General features: G+C 46.2%; 1 protein-coding gene across 1 annotated transcript in view; it reads right to left on the bottom strand.

Annotated features, from left to right (window-relative positions):
• Alk (ALK receptor tyrosine kinase) overlaps positions 1 to 21,030 on the bottom strand; it is a 703,407-nt gene that overhangs the window by 83,090 nt on the left and 599,287 nt on the right. The window contains exon 9 of the mRNA XM_060364669.1: positions 17,672 to 17,841. Coding sequence (XP_060220652.1) covers positions 17,672 to 17,841 — 170 coding nt within the window. The remainder of the gene's footprint in view (positions 1 to 17,671; positions 17,842 to 21,030) is intronic.

Raw genomic sequence — 21,030 nt, 5'->3', positions numbered from 1 at the left:
TTTCCTGACTTCCACTTCTCCGTCACAGAGCATACCTCTTTCTGAAGGGGTGCTCCATCATGGCTATGGCAAATATGAGGCCTTTAAAGACAGTTTGGGGTTCTGACATTGGGAACCCCCCCTTTTTTTTCCTGGATATGCATGATAGGTAGAATGAGTGGATTTGGCATTCTGCTCATGATTACCTATGGGTGGGCTGAAGCCACTATTTAAACATTAACATGCTTTTGTATGATATGATGGAGAACCCCTCAGTGTCTCTGTTGCTTCAGGCAACTGGACTCCTTTCCTGGTTCTACCTCATTAACCAGCAATTCAGGGGTTAATTCCCTGCACAACAGAGGTACTGAGCATCCTGGGTCTTGTCCCGTATCACTTACTGTTTTCCACCCAGTTCTTAAATATGGGATGATTGACTGTTTCCCCCAAAGAGTACTTGTAATCAAACCACAGTGGGACATGAAGTATTGATAGCAACTCATTGAGATTATATTTCTTTCCAGCTTTTTTTTTTTTTTTTTATGGCTTAGAGGGTCAGGTCCTCTGACTATAGTCAGGGAAAGCTTTAGACTAAGATAAACAGAAAGACACCTCAGACTCCTTTGTTTCCCAGTTCGTTTTCTTGGGAAATCTCCTGCCTGGAAGGCTGTCATCAGTCAACCACTCCCTCGCCTTCTGCTATTACATAGCTGTGTCTTGAGAATCCTGAAGTCTCTTTCCCCAGATTTCAGAAAGTCGATTGAGAATGACCTGAAGAATAGTGTGCAGTCTCTGGTGCGGTGTGTTGAAATAGTAAGGGAGGGAAGCCATGGCTGTCAGTCATTGAGGGGCTGCAGCACATGTGGTTATATAACCACACATCAGGATGCTAATCTATCACAAAGAAGGAATGGACCAGGAGACATGCTGTAAAATAGATGCCTCTCAAAAGCATTATGCAAAGTTACAGAAGGCAGACAGTAAGTTAAAGACCTCATATTGAGTGATTCTCTGCATAGGCATCATCTAGAATAGGCAAATCTGTAGAGACAGGGGGCAGATTAGTGGTTGCCTGGGGCTAGCCGTGCAACAATATTGACTACTAACTAGCAGGAAGCCTCATTTTGGAGTGATGGAGATGTTCTAAAGCTGGGTTGTAGTGTTCTTTGTAGAATTCTAGAAACTTGCTGAAAGTCATTGACTTGCACGCTTAAAAATGGGTAAATGTTATGGCATGTAAATTATAGCTTGCTTAAGCTGTTGGGGAATATGGAGTGAAAGAAGAGAGATAAAGAATGGGAGGGAGAGATGAGAGACAGACATACAGGAGAGAGAAAAATCCATGTATCTAATCCATCATCTCTGTCTACATACACATATTGACACACACACACACACACACACACACACACACACACACAGAGAGAGAGAGAGATAGAGAGAGAGAGAGAGAAGGCTCCATTGTGGGCTAGGGTAGGCACCGGCCACTCTTTGGAAAGGTAGAAGTGTCACACAAGAAAAAGCGCGAAGGGAAAAGGCATTTTGTTCCTCTGGACCTCAGCTCAGCAAGGAAGTGAAGTGTCCCTGTAGTTCTACCTGGGCCATATGCAGCCATGGCCCAACACAAAATCATAAGCTCATTTATGACATCACGAGATTCTTGTAAGGCAACTTTATTTTCGTAAACTTGACTGTGCTTTTCTTCAGCGTGAGCTTTGTAGATGAAAGTGTCCTGTTTCATTGAGACAAGGCTAGAACATGCCTGTGCCTCAAATTGCAACCCAGTAGAAGCTCCCATCATGGCCAAGCACGTAACCCTGGTCAACACTTAGAAGGGATAGATGGTGGCTTAGCTCTTTCTGGCCAGGGGACAGTTATTGCTCCACTGGAGAAAGGCCTCAAAATCAGAAGTGAACTCTTACCTAAGCAATGTGTTTGTGACCAATTATTCTCAGCTGCTCTGCTCCCCACATCTGCCTGTGTCTTCATCTGTCTTGTGAAATCTGGTCACATCACCCTTTCAGTGTAAAGGTCACAATTAGAGGGCCCAAATGCTCTTTTTTTTTTTTTTTTTAATAAAAGAGAAGGGCCTATTCAAGGCCATTCTCAACTGCACAGTGAGTTTGAAGCCAGTCTAGACTACATGAGACCCTGTCTCAAAAGAAAAAGAAATCCCAAACCCAACAACAACAACAACAACAACTAATGATGATGATGATGATGATGATGATGATGATGATGATACTTTCATTATTTCAAAGCTACTCAAAAGTGTGACTGGAAAGAATCACGATCTTTGGTTGGAGATGTGAGGTACCTTGCACTGCAGTGGGCATTTGATCCCACAGCAACACACATTCTCACTCTCTTCTCTGAGTCACCCTCCTATCCATCACCCATAGGCTGAGGATGTTGATGTCAGTGCTAAGCTGCAGCATCGGCACACTTTGCTGAAGGACTTCCGGTGCAGGGAAATACACGACTGTGCGCCTGTGAAGCAAGGGGAGGGACAAGTCTCCACTGTCCCTCCATAGGCCCCAGAGGAAACCTCCACTCTCTTCCCTTGCTCTGCTTCTCCTGATTTCCTTCTTCACGACTGAGAGACTAGAGCTGCCAAGTTCCCCACCAGTCAGCCACTGGGCCTCTTAGTGTGGATGGGATGATGTAAGCTGGGGCTGGAATGCTTTCTAAACACACGAGTCTCTAAGACGTTTGGTGAGACGAGAGCAGTGGGAGCTGCTGTTTAAAAGTATTTAACTGAGACTGCAAAGTGCCCATATTTTGTGTGAGGGGTACTTGGGACAGGAGGAAACACTTAATCAGATGGCACCATGAACACATAGAATGCTGCCCCTGTTCACTCTGGGGCCAGAGACTCAGGTAAGGGGACAGGTGGGGCAAGTGTAGATGAGGGTCAGACAGAGGTGGCAGATGTGGGCAGGACAGTAGTGAAGTGCAGGCAACGTGGGACTGGGGGTTGGGGTAGCAGGTGATGGGGCATGGTACCACAGGGCTAATTCTAGGAGTTCATCTTCTGGGAGGGAACTGGCCAAGCGATGAGGTGGGTGTTGGGTCAGCTGTAATTTTGGATGCTTCCTGGTTGTGTGTCTCCAGCGGAGCCACAGGAGAAGAGACCCTGGTAGGCGATCCCTGCTGGAGGCAAGCAAGTCTTCCTATGTGTCCTGAGTCCTTTCGGTCCAATTACTCTTTTATGATCACTTTCCCAAGGCCACAGACACCAGGTCATTCATCAGAGTGAGCTGTGGGCTCAGGCTTTAGGTTCGGAGTACAGGTGGAGCACTCTAGGACTGCTGGTAACAGCCTCAGTTCACGGCACATTACTGCTAATATGACAGCAGACCAACAAACACACAGGTTACCCCCCTGGCCCTGCACCAACACTTTCACTCAAGATGGGGAGGGAAAGTGACATCTCCACGGCTAGAAGAACTGTGCTTCCCGAGTGAGACATCTAATTAAGGAAAAGGCACAGTAAGGTTTTTGGGACTCGCCCTGCTATCCAGAAGCCTGGCAGGTGGGCCTCCCCTTTCTTTGGACGTGCAGTCACTATCAGGTTGGCTTGGTTCTCTCTGTTTCTCTAAAATAGATTTGTGATTACAGGAGTTGGTGTTGGCTTTACCTTATTTGATTTGTTTTTCTTGTCTAAACCACACTTGGCTAGAGGTCTTGGCTCAGGCCTGCTTTTGCATAAGGATGCAGCCACTTTTCCATCTTCTGCAAGCTTTATAGACAGCCTGTTGAAAACTAGCCGAGGAGGATTCTGGGAGGTGATCATTTGGGCCATGGGCCAGGTTTCCAGGAGGCCGCTCAGGAAGTGGGTACTTCCTGTACTCACCCAGCAGATCTTTGCCCAGGCCGTGTGAATGCTGCTCACGCACAGCTTGGAAAATGCACTGTCTCATTCAGGCAACAGACTGTTAATGGGCAGTGAATATGAGGCCTTATTTGAAATCCTCCCAGCCTCGGGGATTGACAAACCTAATTAAGTTCACTTAATGATTCTAAGTAGCTGACAAAAAGGTGTGCATGTGAATGTGGACTGAGGGAATAAGAAGGCTTTGGTGAGAGAGGAAAAGAATGCTGCATGGTTGTAAGAGGTGTTTGATGGATGGGCGCCATAGCTCCGATTCCTTCCCTGGCCATTTAGTAGGATCCAAAGAGGCGGGGCAGGGAGGGGGTCCATTTTCACAGCTGGGGCTTGTCTGGGACCTGGCTGCTTAGGATAGAACTGGCAGATGCTGCCGGGAGAAAAACCACTTTCTCCCATTTCTTATTGCACAGTTGATTTGTTCAGTAAAAGTCTTCTGAAATGGACTGTCGCAAGGCTGGGGTCGCAGTATGCATTTCTATTAGAACAGTGTCTGCAATGAAAAAGCCCTGCCTCATCCATCCCATTATCTGCATAATTGACTTCAGTTACCGGCTGCAAAGGAGGGGCTGGGCTCGGTACGGGGCAGCTGTGGATTCCCAGGACCTGCCCTGGTTGGATCTGACCAGGCAGTGGCTGGACAGGTGTTCATATGCTATGACTCGTTGGGGATAGGAATAACGCCATGTTGAAGGTCAGGCTAAATTGGGCATGTTTCCGCATCCCACACAGTCCAGCTCTCTGAGGTAATTTACCACCTCAAGCCTTGGTTTCTCCTCTGGGCATAGCACCAAGAGAGAAGTCAATACAGAGTTTCTACAGCTGCCAAGGGTCAGAGAGTTCTTTATTTCACGAGGCTGGTTGTGTTGCGGGAGCCATCTGGAAAGATGGAAACCAGTCTTCAGATAAACTGCACGGAGAGTTATAGAGGCCCCCCCCACAGGTCAGGGCTTCCAATCATTGGCTTTCTCTTTTGTTTATTTTTACTTTCTTCCGTGTGGTGTATGCACTTGTGCGTGCACACGTGGAGGCCTGAGGAAGACATCAGGCACCCTCCTCTATGATTCTGTTGCTGAGCCTACTGTTGGGCTGGTGGCCGCTAAGCTCCAGCGATTCCCTGGGCTCATCTGTCCTCCCTAGTGCTGGGTTCTGGATGCATAATGGCAAGTTCAGTGCTTTTATGGGCACTAGAGACCCAAACTTAGGTGCTTGTGTATGGCAGCAAGTGTTCTTACCCACCCAGCCATCTCCCCACCCTTAAACATTGGCTTTCTATGTTCACTTTTGGGGACCAACACTGAAGGATTCTGGGAAGGAGAAACTAGGTGTCAGATAGGCAGAAGGCAATCTTCAGTGAGTTCCTTCTTTGCTATCTCAGTCCCTCAAACTGTGTCATATCTGTTGCATTCTGGTGTGGAGAGCAGGTTTAAAGGGGAAAGCAAAAGACAGGGGACCTTGCTTTATGGGGCTCTGCCCTCTCCCCCGGAGGTGGTCATAGACAAAAATGCTTAATCTACAGGCTTGACTGTGCTAAGTCCTGGGTGGGAGCAGAGTATAAAAGGGAGTTAAGGGGAGAGAGAGGAATATAGAGAAGAAGAGGAAAGGGAAGGAGGAGGAGGAGGAGAGCGAAAGAAAATGAGAACACCCATGCTCACTCATGCTCTACTCCTACCCCAGTTTGCACACTCACTCACAGAGGCATGCAGGCAAAAAAATTTGCCAAAAAATATGAAGAATGTTTGAGATCTCTTTGGAGCATCGTTTGCCTTGGCCAGTTACCTACTTAGAAAAAGCAGGCTTCTCATTTCCCAGGCCATGTTTTCTACCATCTGTTGTAGGACCATCCAACTCAACTAATATCACACACACTCCAAAGTTCAACCATCCTTTGGGACAACTGAGGCCATGGAAGACTGTCTAGGTTAGAAGGTACCAACTCTATCCTTCTTAAAGACTGGGCTGTCCACTCCTATGTCTCAGGACATGCTGACAAAAAGGTGTATGTCTGTATGTGGACAGAGAGTTCCCATGATGTGATGACTTCTCTGCTTCTGTCCCTGTTGGCATGTGGCTTGGAGGCTGGAGAAGGTACCAGATAGGGTAGCCTTACAATAATGAAAGGATCCAGGAAAAGGATGGTTTGGATGTCATTCTTCCCTGAAAGAAGCATCTCAGTGGAGGTGAACTGGCAATCTTTTTTGCTTTGAGGCACTGAGTCTCACAGTACTGTTGTAGAGTAGGTCAGGGCTACAAACTTGGTGGGACCCTGGGCAAAGTATAAGGACTTAAAAGGTGCCATCTAGGTATTGTCACACTACCTTTCTCTAGGAAGAGAGCTTATACTTCATTGTTCCTGTTTCATATTCTATTTTAATGATAAATCTGTGCTTCCTTGGACAGCATGACAAATTATACATATCCTCTGCCTCGGAGCAAAGATCATCTATGCCCATGTTATGAGCCAGACACTTGTGCCTGCTGTAGCCAGGAGCACAGAGCATTGACCTTGTCATAAGGAGCTTGAATACTGTGTAATTCATATTATTCAATGACTATGGGACTCCTGAACTTCCTTTTAGTTCTGAGCCCTACAGGGCTAAAATCTATTCAAACCAGGGAACATGCTGATTGTGACTGGTGAAAGAAAAGCCAAGGAAGACTTTGCAGAAATGGATGTGTGGGAACGTGGCAGAGCTTTGGACAGAAGCACACGTGGGCGTTACTCTGTGATGTCATGAGATGCCAATCAGGCAGCTGGCAATGTGGGTCCTGGGCTCATGTGGAAACGAAGATGTGTCAATCATTTGCTTGGGAGTGAGGGTAGAAGTTATGTCAGCAAGGCTCCTCCTGGAGGACAGAAAATGTTTAGTTGGCTTCTGCTTTGCTCCAAATATTAGAAGCTCAATTATCCCCTAGATTCCAGATTTTGTGCCTAGGGGGCGAAGGGTTGAGAACATAGGACCTCATTTTCATGAACGAGCGTTAAGAGTTATGAAAAACACACATAAATCTGTTGACTTGTCAACTGAACTGTGTATGTTACAAAAAAATATCGAGCGGATCTTTACATCAGCTATTACAAAGGGGTTTCACGTTGTGCCATTTTGAACAACTGCCTTTTAAACCAGGCACATGGGCCTGATCTGCCTCAGTGCTCTGCACTCTTGATAGTGGAAACTGAGCAATCAAAAGCAACAGCTTGTCCCAAACGTCACAGTAAATTAGCATTAGAAATGGGATTGAAAGTTCAGAATTACTAATCTACTCCTTGCTCCAATGATCTGAGATATTTTCGGAGAAAGCAAGCAGGGCCAGATCCTTCCAGAGTCATGAATGTTTGATCTGTACATATCAATGCCTGTGTGCGCACTGCATGCCGGGACACCAGCTGTATCTTCTCCCCTCTCAGAGAGCAGCTCCAAAGCTTCTCCTGAGCCATTTTTGGTAGGCGGCAGAAGCTGGGACCTCTGCTGCAGTGTCTCCCTGTCTCCCCCTTCCCGAGTTCCACTTCGAGGCTCTGATCATTTCACATTTGGTTTTCCCAGGAATCTCTACCGGACTCAAGACCCCAGTGAGCACAATGGGCTTCACAGTCCTATTACCTATGCTCACAGATCAAAGCACACGGCCTCGTGCCATTCCCTCTCACTCGTGATGGCTACCCACAATCCCCTGACACAACCCAGAAACAACAGAAAACGCTCCTGGGTTTAGACCTTTGCTTACCCTGAGGCTGTCTCTAGAATGAAAGGCCTTGACTCTTGCACATTTCTCTAAGATCTGAATGTTTCTTGAGGGCTGACTAATTAGCTCATCCCTCTCCCCGACCCCTTTTGAATTGCCCTGACTGCTTGGATACTGGGAGATCTTGGGAGCCTGCAAAATGCTAGGGAGTTAGGCTGCAGCTGAATGCTTTGTATTCTCATGTATTTTCAATGCCATTCAGAGCCTGTAGCTTAGCAAGAGGCTGGCCACATGCATGGACAGAGCTTAATGTACAATTACTGACAACCTGACAGTTAGTAACAAACACCTCTCCAGATACTTCTTGGTTCCATGTCTTGCCCACAAGAGACTAGGCTCTGTCATTTTACTGTCAGTGTCTTTCAAGCACAGTTATATGTCAGAATCATTTGGGGGAACTTCTTGAAGTTAGGATTCCAAGCCTACAATATGGCCTTCTGATCAGAGGTTCTACATGTGGGGCACATGGATTTTCTGGGTGGCAGTTCAGGAGAGAGTTTTCTGGCTCATAATAACACTCACCCAGATTTGTGGGTCTGAAACTTTTGTGACAGTCTTAGGCCTTTTCAAAGTATTCTTTTCCTGCCTTTTGTTTTTGTTTTTGGGATGATTTCTACCAGAAAGTTAAGAATTTGTTGCATCATAAAATTTTGGGGACGAAACATTCACACCTCAGAATAGATCCTGGAATTGATTTCAGCTCTGAGTTATGAAGCTTGTGTACATGCTGGCTGATCAGTGCTCAGAGCAGCTAATGAGGGAGTTGTACTCTCAAGGGACACCCTGATAGATGCCCACAGATGAGAGCTATAGCTCTATTTCTTGGCACAGCTGGTGGCTTCTTCTCCTTCCTCCTCTTCTTCCTCTTCTTCCTTCCTCTTCCTCCTCCTATTCCCCCTTTGCTTCTCCCTCTTCTTTCTCTTCCTCCTCCTTTTCTTCCTCTTCTTTCTCTTCCACCTCCTCCTCATTTCTAATGCACTTTTCTCTTATGTGGGCACACAGCTAGACTAGAAGTCTGAACTCTAGTCAATGGAAAGTAAGAAATAATAACACATGAAAATCTTCAAATGTCTCTCTCTATGCTCTTCCTCTACTGGCTAGCTACATGCAAATTATTCCAAGCTGGAGAAAAGGTCACTGCCACAGAGTGGGAGGGGTGTGGGTTCCTGAACTCACCAAGCACACCCATGTTTGATTTTACATGAAATGAATTTCATTTCTAAAAAGCTCTGGGCACTGAAGTAACACTGAAGCACTTTGGGTGCTGTCTCCCAGTCATCAAGCAGCACTTCTCAGGTGGGATGGTGACTAACCTGCTCATGGTAGTGATGGATGGATTCTGCACTTTGCTGGCTACAAGTGACCACAGAACCCTTCTCTTCTAGCTGCCAGCCTTTCCCTCCCTACACACTCTGGCACCATTCTAGGACTTGGGGCACCCTGGTGAGCCAGGCTGTGTGCGTTGAGGGAGAAGAGTCTAATACACTGGGGCAAAGATGTCACTGTTCTCATGTGTGCATGCTGTTCATGAGGCTCTGGGCTAATTATGAAAGCTTGGGCCCCTCCTTGTGTCCTTAGATTTTTTTTTCTTGCCTGTTTGATGACGAGAGGCCTACATCTTTGTCTGGAGGACTGTGTGTCTGTCTGATTCCACCTAGGTTATGTTTGGCTTGCTCTTCCAGGTCAGTCTTTTTTCTGAGTCCTTCTCGAGTGACTGGGCCCTGTAGGTTTTGGCTGAGCTCCCTGTGGCTGACGACTGCTCTACAAAGCCTCCAGGTGGCTCAGGTAGAGACTCTATGGCATAGTTTTGTAATAGCAGCTTTTTCTGTAAAGTAACACTGCTGCCTATGATCCTTGATATTCTAGAAGCAACTTCTTGACACTAATAGCAGGTGTTGGAAAGAAGCTAGATTCTGAGTTACAAAACCTCTTTGCTTCCTGGATGTGGACTGTACTATGGCTTTTCTTCCATAAAACTGGAGCCTAAAGGTCCACATTTTGATAATGAAGGTAAGAAGGCACAAAGACATAGTTCAGTGAGGTTCTCTTATGCCCTCTGGGAGGCAGAAGGAAGGTGACTCTTCCCTATCAAGAGCCTTCACCTTGAAGACAGCCAATGAAGCCAAGGGTCCATCTCACATCACTTCAAGAATGAAGGCAAGTGTGTGTGTGCGTGTGTGCATGTGAGTGTGTTTTGTGAAGGATCCGAGCCCCTTTGTGGGAAAGCTTGTTAGGCTCTGTGGCCTAATGTAGCTACTGTTTCTGCAGGCTCAGGGTACTGACTCAGGCTGGTGTTGTCAACAGTGTGTCTGAAGCCCCAGCCGTTGCAGCACTGAGCTACCTGTTGGGAGAGCCAAGTCCTTTCTGTTTCCCCTGGTGTTTCACCTCAGGAGGAACATGTGAGGTAGCCTCTCTCACTTCTACGGTGGAGTCTGTGAGATTCCCTAGGCCATCTCCATGTGTGTCTGCTGGTTGAAAGAGACCCCCTGACTTTTTCTTCCTTAACGAGTGCCCCTCGATCATCATTATTTAATCTCATTGAACCACAGTTTTCAAGAAATCCTTCCTGTAGCCTGGTGCATGTTGGGAAGAAAGGCACCCAAACAGCTGCAGTTTCATTAGACCCCATGCTGCTCTGAATTCTCAAACTCCCTTCTCCAGCACCCAGGCACACAGCATCCTGTTTTCCTGGTGAGGCTCTGTGTGATAGTCTTTTTTGAAAACTAAGCTGTTGGGGTTGGGGATTTAGCTCAGTGGTAGAGCGCTTGCCTAGCAAGCGCAAGGCCCTGAGTTCGGTCCTCAGCTCTGGAAAAAAAGAAAAAAGAAAACTAAGCTGTTCCAGAATAGATGTGGGAGCCACTAGACAGGCAGCAAATACTGGTTGGATAATACATACACGCTGCTTGGGTGATGATGAAGGTTGACACCATTTATCCTGAGAAGCTTCAGAGGGTAATGCCTGGTTAAGCAGAAGATGAGAGTGGGCCCGGTGGGACCTGGGATCTCAATCTTCTCATCTGAAAGTGGATCCTAGTGGCCCAGGGTGTGGACCCGAGTGGGCACCCTGTGCTAGGAAGAGCTATACTCCCCTCCACCCCCACCCCCAGGCAGAGCTGCCTGGTGGTTGTGGGTAAACAATGAGGGCATACAAGAACGTCTGTATCAGAGGTTCTGCCAGCAGAGGGCAGACAGTGCTGGCTTGTGGGACTTTGCACGGAGACATCTCCCTCTCCTATTCTGCATGCCTCTTTGCTGCGGAGGGAGTAGCCTGGAAGCAAAACAGTAATAGAAATTTGAAAGAAGGGGAGGGAAGGGGAGGGCAGGCAGGAGAGAAGGGTCTCAGAGCTAGTCCCTCTGCTGTGTTTCCCTGGTGACTGAGAAGGTCTCTGTCCAACCTGTTGTGCAGTTTTAGGGCTAGGTTTCCTCAGTGTCCTCCTGGCAATGAAGTTCATTCACAGTATAGGGAGGTAGAGTTACGAAATGTAGAACTAAATGTCTTTCATTCTTATACCTTTGTTGGACACGGTACTTCCAAATATCCGCAATTAGAAATCCCTGTCAGAATCTATGCTTGGTTTTGGAGTGGGAGCATGTGGTGGAGGGACAGCCAAGGGCATGTTAGAATGATGACTTGGAAAGGCATGGGGAGGGGGCCTAGTAGCCTAGAAATGAAGGGGGAGCCATCTCTTTTGGTGATGCTGTCCATGTTGGAGGTGTGAGATAAAGAAGATGGGCAGAGTAGCCTGGATGGGAAGTGTCTTCATCAGGAGGTAGTGGCAGGGATTGAGAAGACAGACAAGGTGCCCCATAGCAGAGGACAATAATTTCTATTGAACTAATTATTATCACAATCTATAACACAGCTAGTCTAAGGTTTGTGTGTGTACTTGTGTGCGTGTGTGCACATGTTGGTGTGCATTTGAGTAGAAACTAGATGTTGATGCCTTCCACATTATGAGATAAGGTCTCTGACCAAACCTGCATTTGGCTACAGCGGCTAGCCAGCACGGGCCAGGATTCTGCCTGTCTGTGCTATGAAGAGTTTTTTTGGTTTTCGACAAGTTCTCATTGTGTAACCCTAGCTCCTCTGGAACTCACTATGTAGACCATGTTGAACTTGAGCTCATAGGGATCTACCTGTCTCTGCCAACCAAGTGCTAGGATTAAAAGTCTGTGCCACCAGGCTTGGCTTGGCTTTTGTTTTTAAAACATAGGTTCTGGGGAACCAGACTCGTGTCTTCATGCTTGCGTGCAAGCGCTTTACACTCTGAGCCAACTCCTCAGCCGCTACATTGTAAGAGATAAAAATTATTATGGGCTTCGGGGATTTATAAAGCAAAGAAAAAAACAAGCAACCAGCTTGAAATGTGTAAGAGATATGGTCTAAAAATAACCCAGAACCAAAATATTTTGTCAGTCACAAGGCCTACCCTGTACCCAGTCTCCGACCTCTCACCAAGTAGTGCGTTGCATTTCCTCAGGCAGGGCCTAGGAAGCAGACTGGCCTAAGGGTTAAGGGAAAAATCACTTAACCTTTTTAGCACTCAGAGTTCTCCTACATAAAGGGAGTTAATTATAGTTTCTGTCCCAAGGGACTCTTGGAAGGATGAAAGGAGATAATACATGCTAAGTACTTGTTACAGCGACTGGCTTGCAGTAAGCCCTCAACCCATGTTAGCTCTGACCAGCATTTGAAACCCATCCATGGCTGCACCAGAAATCTGTGATGCGATTTATGAAAAATGCCTGTTAAAGCCAACCTTTCCAAAGGGAAGGGAGGCATGTCTGGACCTGGGAAGCCACCTCCCCTGCAGTGTCCAGAGGTCTATACTTGTCTACGTAGACAAGAATGAATGCTAATGCTTTTCCTGGGCACAGAAAGATGCCACAGGAAGGCAGAATACTGCCATCCAAGGCTTCCCTGTGTAAAATAGCGAGGCTGTGGATGATAGCCAAAAGTGGAACAGGAAAAAAAGAAGTCTTTATGGCATTTCTGGTAAGAATGCACAGAAATGTAACTCTCTGTTTAACCGAGCTCATTTGGAAGATGCATTTGTGAAACATCTCACTTGTCGTTTAGGACAAAGGATGCAAAAGGGAACAGGAAACCTAAATATCTCCAGAGGGAACATTTTTTCTTGTTAGACTATGTATATAGCATACAGCTAAAAGCCTTCCTAATGACGGTGTTGGGGAACGGAGCTTGCACAGGTGTGATAAGTTACATGCTTTCTATTTGACTGTACGATTGCAGTGATTTGTGGGACCTGATTTGATCCATGCTATCTTCCGGATCCATCTCATAATGAGCTCAATGCAGCAGCCTCTACTTTGTAAGCTTGTCAAAGCTTAGGGAAGTGGGAAACACTGTGTTTAGTATGAGAGAGGATTACAAAGAGGAAAACCAGGAATGTATGCCCAGAAGAGACTGGTGCTTACAGTGAGGGGAGAGAACTTGCTTTTCTTCCATCTGGGGAAAGGTAATTCCAGAAGAAATAACGACATCTACGTTTGAGGAGGGAGAAGAGGCGGGGAGGAGAATGAAGCAAGGGGCAGCGGTTGTCCAAGGTAGCTGTCTGACCATGGCACAGCCTTTAAACACATTGGAATTGGTGCTGTCCTTCAGAATTACCGAGAGAGCACATATCTGTATTCCAGGGATGTTGCCAGTGCTCAAGACATCCCAGGCTCTGCTCTTAGGGCTTTTCTTTCATTGTTATTCTTTGCAGTCTGGTTGTAGAGTTATGGTAATTTCATAATGATGACTGATGATTATGTTACTCCTATCACTCTGCAGAGTTGTGAATGGACAGAAGAAACGCCATTCATGGAGGCACAGCTTCCAGCTGCCAGCCTTTTATACCCATGGCATAGTTACCGAGCTTTTGCAGAGGGACTGCTGTGGTGTGGGAGTAATCTGCTTTCAGTTCTTTGGTCTCCACGCTCAGTTCTAGCTCCCAGTTCACGGGCACTGGGGCACACGATTAAGATCAAAGTGTTACTTATAAAGCAGTTCTGACAGGACAGTGACCACAGACAAAGAAAGCACAGGCACCAGGCATGTCCCCAAAGAGGGTTCACGGTCACAAGAGTAACAAATGCTGTTTTGTTTCTTCTGACGGGACACAGGTGCTGCTTTGATATATGGAACTCTTCATGGCTATATTTATTATAACTTGGTTTTGTCTGTTTTGCTAGACACAGGTTGAACAGGAGAGGAGTGCTGGATGGATTCCAAGGGTGAATTCTCTCAGTTCATTCAGCTGGCATCTGGAGGTATACTCTATTTTCCTCAATACATATTCTGGCAATGTAGATTTATTGAGCTTTCTAGGTGTTAGGTGTGGTACTAGGTTCAGAAATCAATGACATAAAAGATAGGGGCATGATCTCTGCCTTATGAACCAATTCAAATATTTAAAAAAAATCATAAGAAAGTGACAAAAAAGCACAGGAATATCTCAAGAGCCACAAAAACACACTGTAGGTACACAGATAGGCCAGGAGTGAGGGAAGATGTCTTTAAAAAGTGAATAAGGGGTGATATTCAAAGGTGTGGATAGCAAAGGAAGAATATTGATGTGCAGATAACGGAGGGAGGAAGAGAAGAAGAATGAACGATATGAGATACTGAAGTTGGGGTTGGACTCATCACACATAACCTTAAATAAAGGTCTTATAAAGAGCATAGGAGACACCTTAAAAGCCATAGGAAGCCTGGAAAAGGAATAGATTTATGTTTAACAGAACTGCTCATGAGCTGTCCAGGGGCTGTGTGCATCATATCTTTGATAGGATGATAAAAATACTTCCTAATGTGTAGAGATTAGATAACCTGGGAGTAGAGATGATTTAAGGAAGCATAGAGGATAGTGTTCCCAATGGATTCAAGGTCTATGATTGGGGTGCTGTTAAAGAAAGAGGTGCTGAACAGTGGAAACTTGGGTCTTCCTAAGGAAGCCTTGTGGGATGAAGGCTGAAGACACACAATGTTAATGTCAACCCCATGAGGTGGGAGAAGGGAGCTGGTTTGCCTTTGTCTTTTGTTCATCTTCTTTTTCTCTTTCCCTATTTGGTTTCTTCTTCTTCCTCCACTTTCCTGTTTTACTTTATGGCAATCCAGGCAGCCATGGGCTCTCTCTCCTGGGAGGAAGTCAGAAGAAAGTGCTTCTTGTACCTCCATCAGTGACTAGAACCAAACAGAGTGCCAGTGACTTATATGTAGCTACAAGAACCTCACCTTTAAAGGTCACATGACTACATAGCATCTCTAAGATGACTGTGTCTAAGACTACTCTCCTGAGGCACCATGTGGGTGAGGAGGAGCCACTGTCATTTTTAGTTATGTTCCTTATTAGCAGTTTTTACTGATTAAGCATATAGCGTGGACCAAGGAGTTTACCAAACACTCTTCTTTCCCAAACCTGAGAGGCAACTGTATGTCTCTGTTTTGCAGAACATGCCTTATGCTGGAAGATCAGTGGCTGGATTTGTAGTGTTTGTTCAATAAATTACTTATGAGGCCACTTAAAGGCTAGAATGAAAGATGTTAAAATGAAAACTCACTGACACCCTATTATGCATAGATTCTTTTGATAATCATATCATTTATTCCCGTAACAATCTGGTGAAGCCCTACTGCTTATGGGAGGGGATGATGAGGCTCAGGGAGGTTCAATAAATGGGATGAGGTCACACAAGTAGCTTGTGAATGCCTGGTTTGAGAGCCTATGCTCATTTGTCAGTGTTCCCTTCCAGCAGTATCCTCCAGTCGCTGCTACAGTCTAGTCTGGTTTTAGCAGGTGAAACTGTCAGCCAGTTCACCTGTGGACCCTCTTCTTACGCCTCTAGTTTGCATGCCTTCCGTACTGCCTCCAGCTTTGGGAGCAGGAAGGTGGCTGACAGGTTCTTTGTGAATGGAGACAAGTTACCCCCACCATTGCCCTGTAATTACGCATGAAGTAGGTCACAGTGCATTACAAACAAAGCTGGCTTTGGTCTAAATCCTCAAATGGACACTTTGGCCTCAGCATCAATATTGGAAACATCAGTCTGCTAAACAGCCTTGAAAGGGGGAAGAGGAAGGAACAAAGGCTCCTTCAAAGGAGTCTGCTGTGGAAGAGAGTGAACAGAGTCAACATTTTATTTCCTCTAAATCCCCTGGAGTGGCTATGAAAGAGAGAACTTGCTGGGTTGAGGAGAGAGGGGGAAAACAACACTTTGATTCGTCTGAATTAATTTTACATCTCCCAGGAGGGATGGCTCCAGCATCGTCAGCAAGGTTACAGTCTCTGTGTGCAACCCGCCACAATCCCAAAGAATAGAAGACCAGCCTACAGAGGCTGCACCCACACTTCTCCCTTCCTTCACTTCAATTAAAACTGTTTGTCCCCAGGTCATTGAGCCTGGCGAAGTCCATGGGCTTTGATCATCAAACCACATACATCTCAAGGTATGGGTAGCTGCTGTTCAGAGTTAGGAGGGGGGCCTCTCCTTATGGCAGGAGAGCTTCCATTAAAAGGTGTAAGGAACAGCATATCATGAGGTTCAGGAGAAGAATTCAAAGCCCAGATCCACGTGTATGAAGCTTCTTAACAGTCGGCATCACCCTCTACCCTGTCTCAAGACTTTGGTCCTCATAGGGAGGTTCACCAGGATGGTGATTTGAGTATCTTTTCTGAGATGATGGCGAAGGCTGCTCTGGATGGTAGAGTTTGATATTAAACCAATAGCAGATGGCTTTCCCTTCCGCTCCCTTCTGTAGAAATGATGCTCCCTGCCTTTCTCTATAGAACATTCAGTATAGCACAGTAGAGCATCACAGAAGTTCTGCTGTGCCAGGCCAGTTTTACTCAAGCACTGCTTGCTTCAGGCTGACTGAAGGTGGCAGGGTAGGGCCATCCTAGGGAGACAAGTGGCAGCTGAACTCCACAGGCTTCTGCTCCAATCCAGTGTCACGTGGAGCTGGAGACCTTGTAACCCAACTCTAGCCACTCGGAAGTGGGGAGAATTGAGGCTCAAAGGAGCCAAGCATCTTTCCAACGTCGCAGAGGTCACTGGTACTAGGATCTGAGAAGAACCTGGGACCTTGGCAGAAGCTCTTCTCTAATCAGTGAGAATGTGGCATCTCCCCTTGTCAACCTGCCTAGGGAGCTGAATCAGTAGAGCGGTAGCCTCCAAGTTTCAGCCTTGGCTCTGAGGCCAACTTTGGGGGGGTACTTTGCTCCTTTGATTTTCAGCTTCTCCTCTTTAAGAGAAGAGTAGAGAATAGTGATAAAGCTTCCTCACCCTCCAAGGTTTTGTTGTTAATGGGGTGGGGGGTGAATAGCAAATGGGAAAGGAAGGCAACATGCATCAAGTGAGGGAAAATGCCATAGAGGTATGAAACCTGAGTATTACTCGGTAGTAGCTTGAGTGCCTCATTGTCAGATCCCTCCACAGACAGATCCTGAAGGAAGCTAATCAGGCCAGGGGAGAGCTGCAGGAGATGAGCGTTCATTAGCGCGCCACCCCTTGAAGCATCTCCAGCTCCAGCAATCGGCAGGAGATGTGCCTGTCTCCGTGTGTACACGTGCGTGGTGGTTAACACTGACTGCCGACTGGACAGGATCTGGAATTGCCTAGGAGATGGACCTCTGGGCATCTCGGCAAAAGAGATTTTAGATTGGGTTATCTGGGGTGGGAAGACCCAACCTAAATGTGGATGGTACTGTTCCATGAGGCAGAGTGTTGGACTGAAGACAGAGGAGAAAGCCGGTTGAGCAGCAGCATTTATCTCTCTCCGCTTACTTGCGGTGGAGGCGATGTCACCAGCTGCCTCATGCTCTTGTCATCATGCTATCCACACTATGATGGATTGGACCCTCAAACTATGGGCCAAAAATAAGCCCTCCCTTCCTCAAGTTGCCTTAGTCAGGTACTTTGTCATAGCCATGAAGAAAAGAACCAGGAAAATGTCTTAGATAAAGGGCACAGTGACTGGGAGAGCTTCCTACTTCAGCACCGTGCCTTGTAGACTAAAACGGAGCGGGGGGCGGGGGGGGATGGACAGTAACCCACCTGTCAGTCACATCGAGGAGTGACAACACGGTCCACTGCCACAGGCTTAAGCCTTCGTTGGTGGCAACATGCCAGACTGTTCGGCTTTGTTCCTTCCCAGTTTTGTTCTCCACCAGCACCAAGGATACATTTCCTCTTAAAACCCCACGGATGAGCCAGGACATCCGGAGCTGTGAGGGAGAGAGGCATCGGTTAATATGTCAGTATTGAATGGAGACCTCAGGTATCCTTGGAACTCTCGGCTGACGCTTAAAGGCCTTTGCTGGAGGCTCACCTGAATTGGTCCAGCAAGGGCAGCAGGATGCCCGCTGCCTGATCCTGCTCACTGCTGCCCAAAGGGCTTTCACTGAAGTTCAAGGGTCTGGGCAAGGACCATGGGTAAGCAATTCTGAGGCCTTATTGAGGTTGATGATACCACCCCAAATTTTACATGAGTCTATTTTTGCAGTGGACCAGTAGAGTTATGCAGTGGGCTTCCTTAAGCACACATAAAGATTTCTGCCCACGAACTCAACTCACTATGTAACCTAATAAGGGCGGCTTTTTTTCATTCAATTTCTTTTGATTTAGGTCTAATAGATTTTTATATTCTTTCTAATAATTACAGGTCCTATTTGAACAGTGTCAGATCATGTTAGCTACTTCATGATTTGGTAGGCAAAAACCATACATGCATACACACACACACACACACACGCACACACACACACACAGAGAGAGAGAGAGAGAGAGAGAGAGAGAGAGAGAGAGAGAGAGAGAGAGAACTATACATCATAATATCCTAATAGAGTTATCTTCCCAAATGAGGATGCTGCTTTGCCAAACGGAAGCTTCAAGTGTGTGTTTTTGTTGTGCTGTAGGTTTCTATGGCACCATTCCCTAGACATTTGAAAGGGAATTGGAACTAATCGTCTTTCTAAGAAAGTTTTAATGTAGTCATGTTCAGAGGCAGTGCATGCTACAAACAGGTTTAAAATAAGAGAGGTTGTGCTTGCTAGAGACAATCTACAAACACTAGCTGAAATGTAAAGGAGATAATGCTCCAGCTCAGATTCTAAATGCAAAGGGTTACTGAAGAAAGAAGGGCAAACAGAGAGCACCCTGGACACACTGAGTTCTCATCAGCTATGGTCCTTGGATCCTCGAGCTGTTTCTCTGTAACTCCCAGCCTTCTTCAGCTCCTAACCCCTGACAGGTACCTGCCTTACAATTTGATCGGAGAGGACAGTACCACCAGCCACAGTAGCCAGACGATTCACACTGGCCTACCTACAAAACCTGTCTCTGACCAAGCCATGGCTGGGCCCTGGGCCCCAAACTGGCGAGTCTGATTTGCAGTCACAGCCTTGTCACATGTCCCTGTCCAGGGGAACAAATACTTGCCTCCATTGAAGCCTTTCATGATAGCTGAAGGAATCTGTCAATGTTATTTCTGTCTCTGCTCAGTTTTGTGGTATGTCTGAATGCCATCAGTTAAAGAATTTAACCAATCCTATCTTTGGTAATACTAAACACCCTTTCCTACAGTCTATGGCGTGCAGTATCCTGCTTCTGACCATGTCTGACACATACTCTTTCTCATCTCGTTCCAGAACATTGTGGATTTGAACTTGTAAAGTCAAACTGTTGCTCCTCAGTGTCCTTGGTGGTGTTGGCTCCTCTCTGTGAATGTCCATATTTGACTTCCGGGCACACGTAACACATTGAGTAGTTCCAATGCTCCCTCAGACAGTCCTGGGCCCCAGATCCTGATGCAGTGATGTGATTTCCACGTTCCTGAGGAAGCGCTGCTGGACCAGACACAACCTCTGTCATTGTCTCCTCCTCTTCCCAGCCTAAGCATCTGCTTACTTATCCTTTTGCTTCTGTCCTAGAGGGAGATGCATCCTTCATTTACTCCATCATGTGGTTTCCTGTTCTTCCCTCTTCTAGACCCTGTCCTTTCAATTAACCTTTTTCCCCCTACCATCTCCAATCTCTAATCTCTTCACCTCCAGCTCCCCTGTCCACAAAGAAGATTGCATCCCTCCCATTTTCGAGGAAAAAAAAAAGCCTTCTGTTTGATTCTTGTGGCTGTTTTGGCTTACAGCCCATGTCTGTATCTCCACTTAGATGTTCACATATTAGTGACAGGAAGGTAAATGGTACTTCCTTTTTATTCTCTTTCATGTTGGAAATGGAGCCTGAAGCCTTGTACATAGAAGGCAAGCACAGTACCACTGAGCTACATTCCCAGTCATTCTCCAGCCTTTTCCCAGCCAGCTTCTATCTTCACATCTTCATTAATCTAACAACAGAAGACTTACTATACCATTAGAACTTATTCTCTGAAGCACATCCACAGCCTCTGAAACACTCCATCCCCTCCTGCTCCTTTCTGAAACCTCCTGTGAACCTCTGTCACATTTTCATTGCCACCTGTGACTCAGCTCAACAGCTTTCAATGGTTTCTTAGTCTGCACTAGAAAAATCAAGGCAGTCATAGTCCTCTGTGATCTAAGGAAATCAACGTGCTTTCTACTCAGAGATTACTGATGGAGCACCCAGGCTGAGTCACATGCATGGGGCGAGATGGATACAAGAGGTTTCTCCATCTTCTGGCAACATGTTTTAGTTCAGTCAGGGTTGGAGAGGGAGCGAGAGAGACAAGCTAGAGAAGATAGAGGAGTGATAGAGGAAACAAGAGAGAGGAGACAGGAGAGAGAAGATGAGAGGGAAGGGGAGGGAAGGGAGGAAAGGGAAAATGGAGGAAGGTTAGGAGGGAGATCACACATGAACTAGCTTAAAGCTTAAAGCACCCTTAGTCCCCCCGAGGAGGTCCATCAGACTCTTGGTTTCAGACTCTGAGGTAGTCATCTACACATTCACAAATGCTTACTGTGTACCTACTTCATGGTTCACTCCGTGCAATACTTCTCAGCCCTCATATTGGGATATAAATGTAAGTCAGATTAAAACCATGTAATTAACTATGAGTGTGCTGAAAAACCACTTGACAGTCCATATAAGAGATGCAAGACAAAGCAAGACCCTTGACATTACTAAGCCATTTGTCTCGACTGTTAAGAGCTCTTGGTAAATAGAATTAAAACAAACAATCAGATAAACTTCGCTTTCATCTTATAACGGTACCCACTTATGTTTATAACAGAAAGCACCTAAGAGTCAATGTGCAATCTAAGGGATATATTTCAGTAGTGTCTGTTTCTTAGAAATAGATGAAGAAATCTTAGAATAAGACTGAAAACAGGGAGTTAGTACACAATTAGTAAATGTGTTTGGCACCATTCAGTATTCCCTGATCCCCGAGTCAGTGCGGAGATGTGTCGATTCAGAGGCACTTCCTCAAGATGCAGGCT

Source organism: Meriones unguiculatus, chromosome 1 (assembly GCF_030254825.1).
Source record: "Meriones unguiculatus strain TT.TT164.6M chromosome 1, Bangor_MerUng_6.1, whole genome shotgun sequence".
NCBI lineage: Eukaryota > Metazoa > Chordata > Mammalia > Rodentia > Muridae > Meriones > Meriones unguiculatus.
Note: the sequence above shows the minus strand (reverse complement) of the source record. Positions and strands in the feature narration are given on the sequence as shown.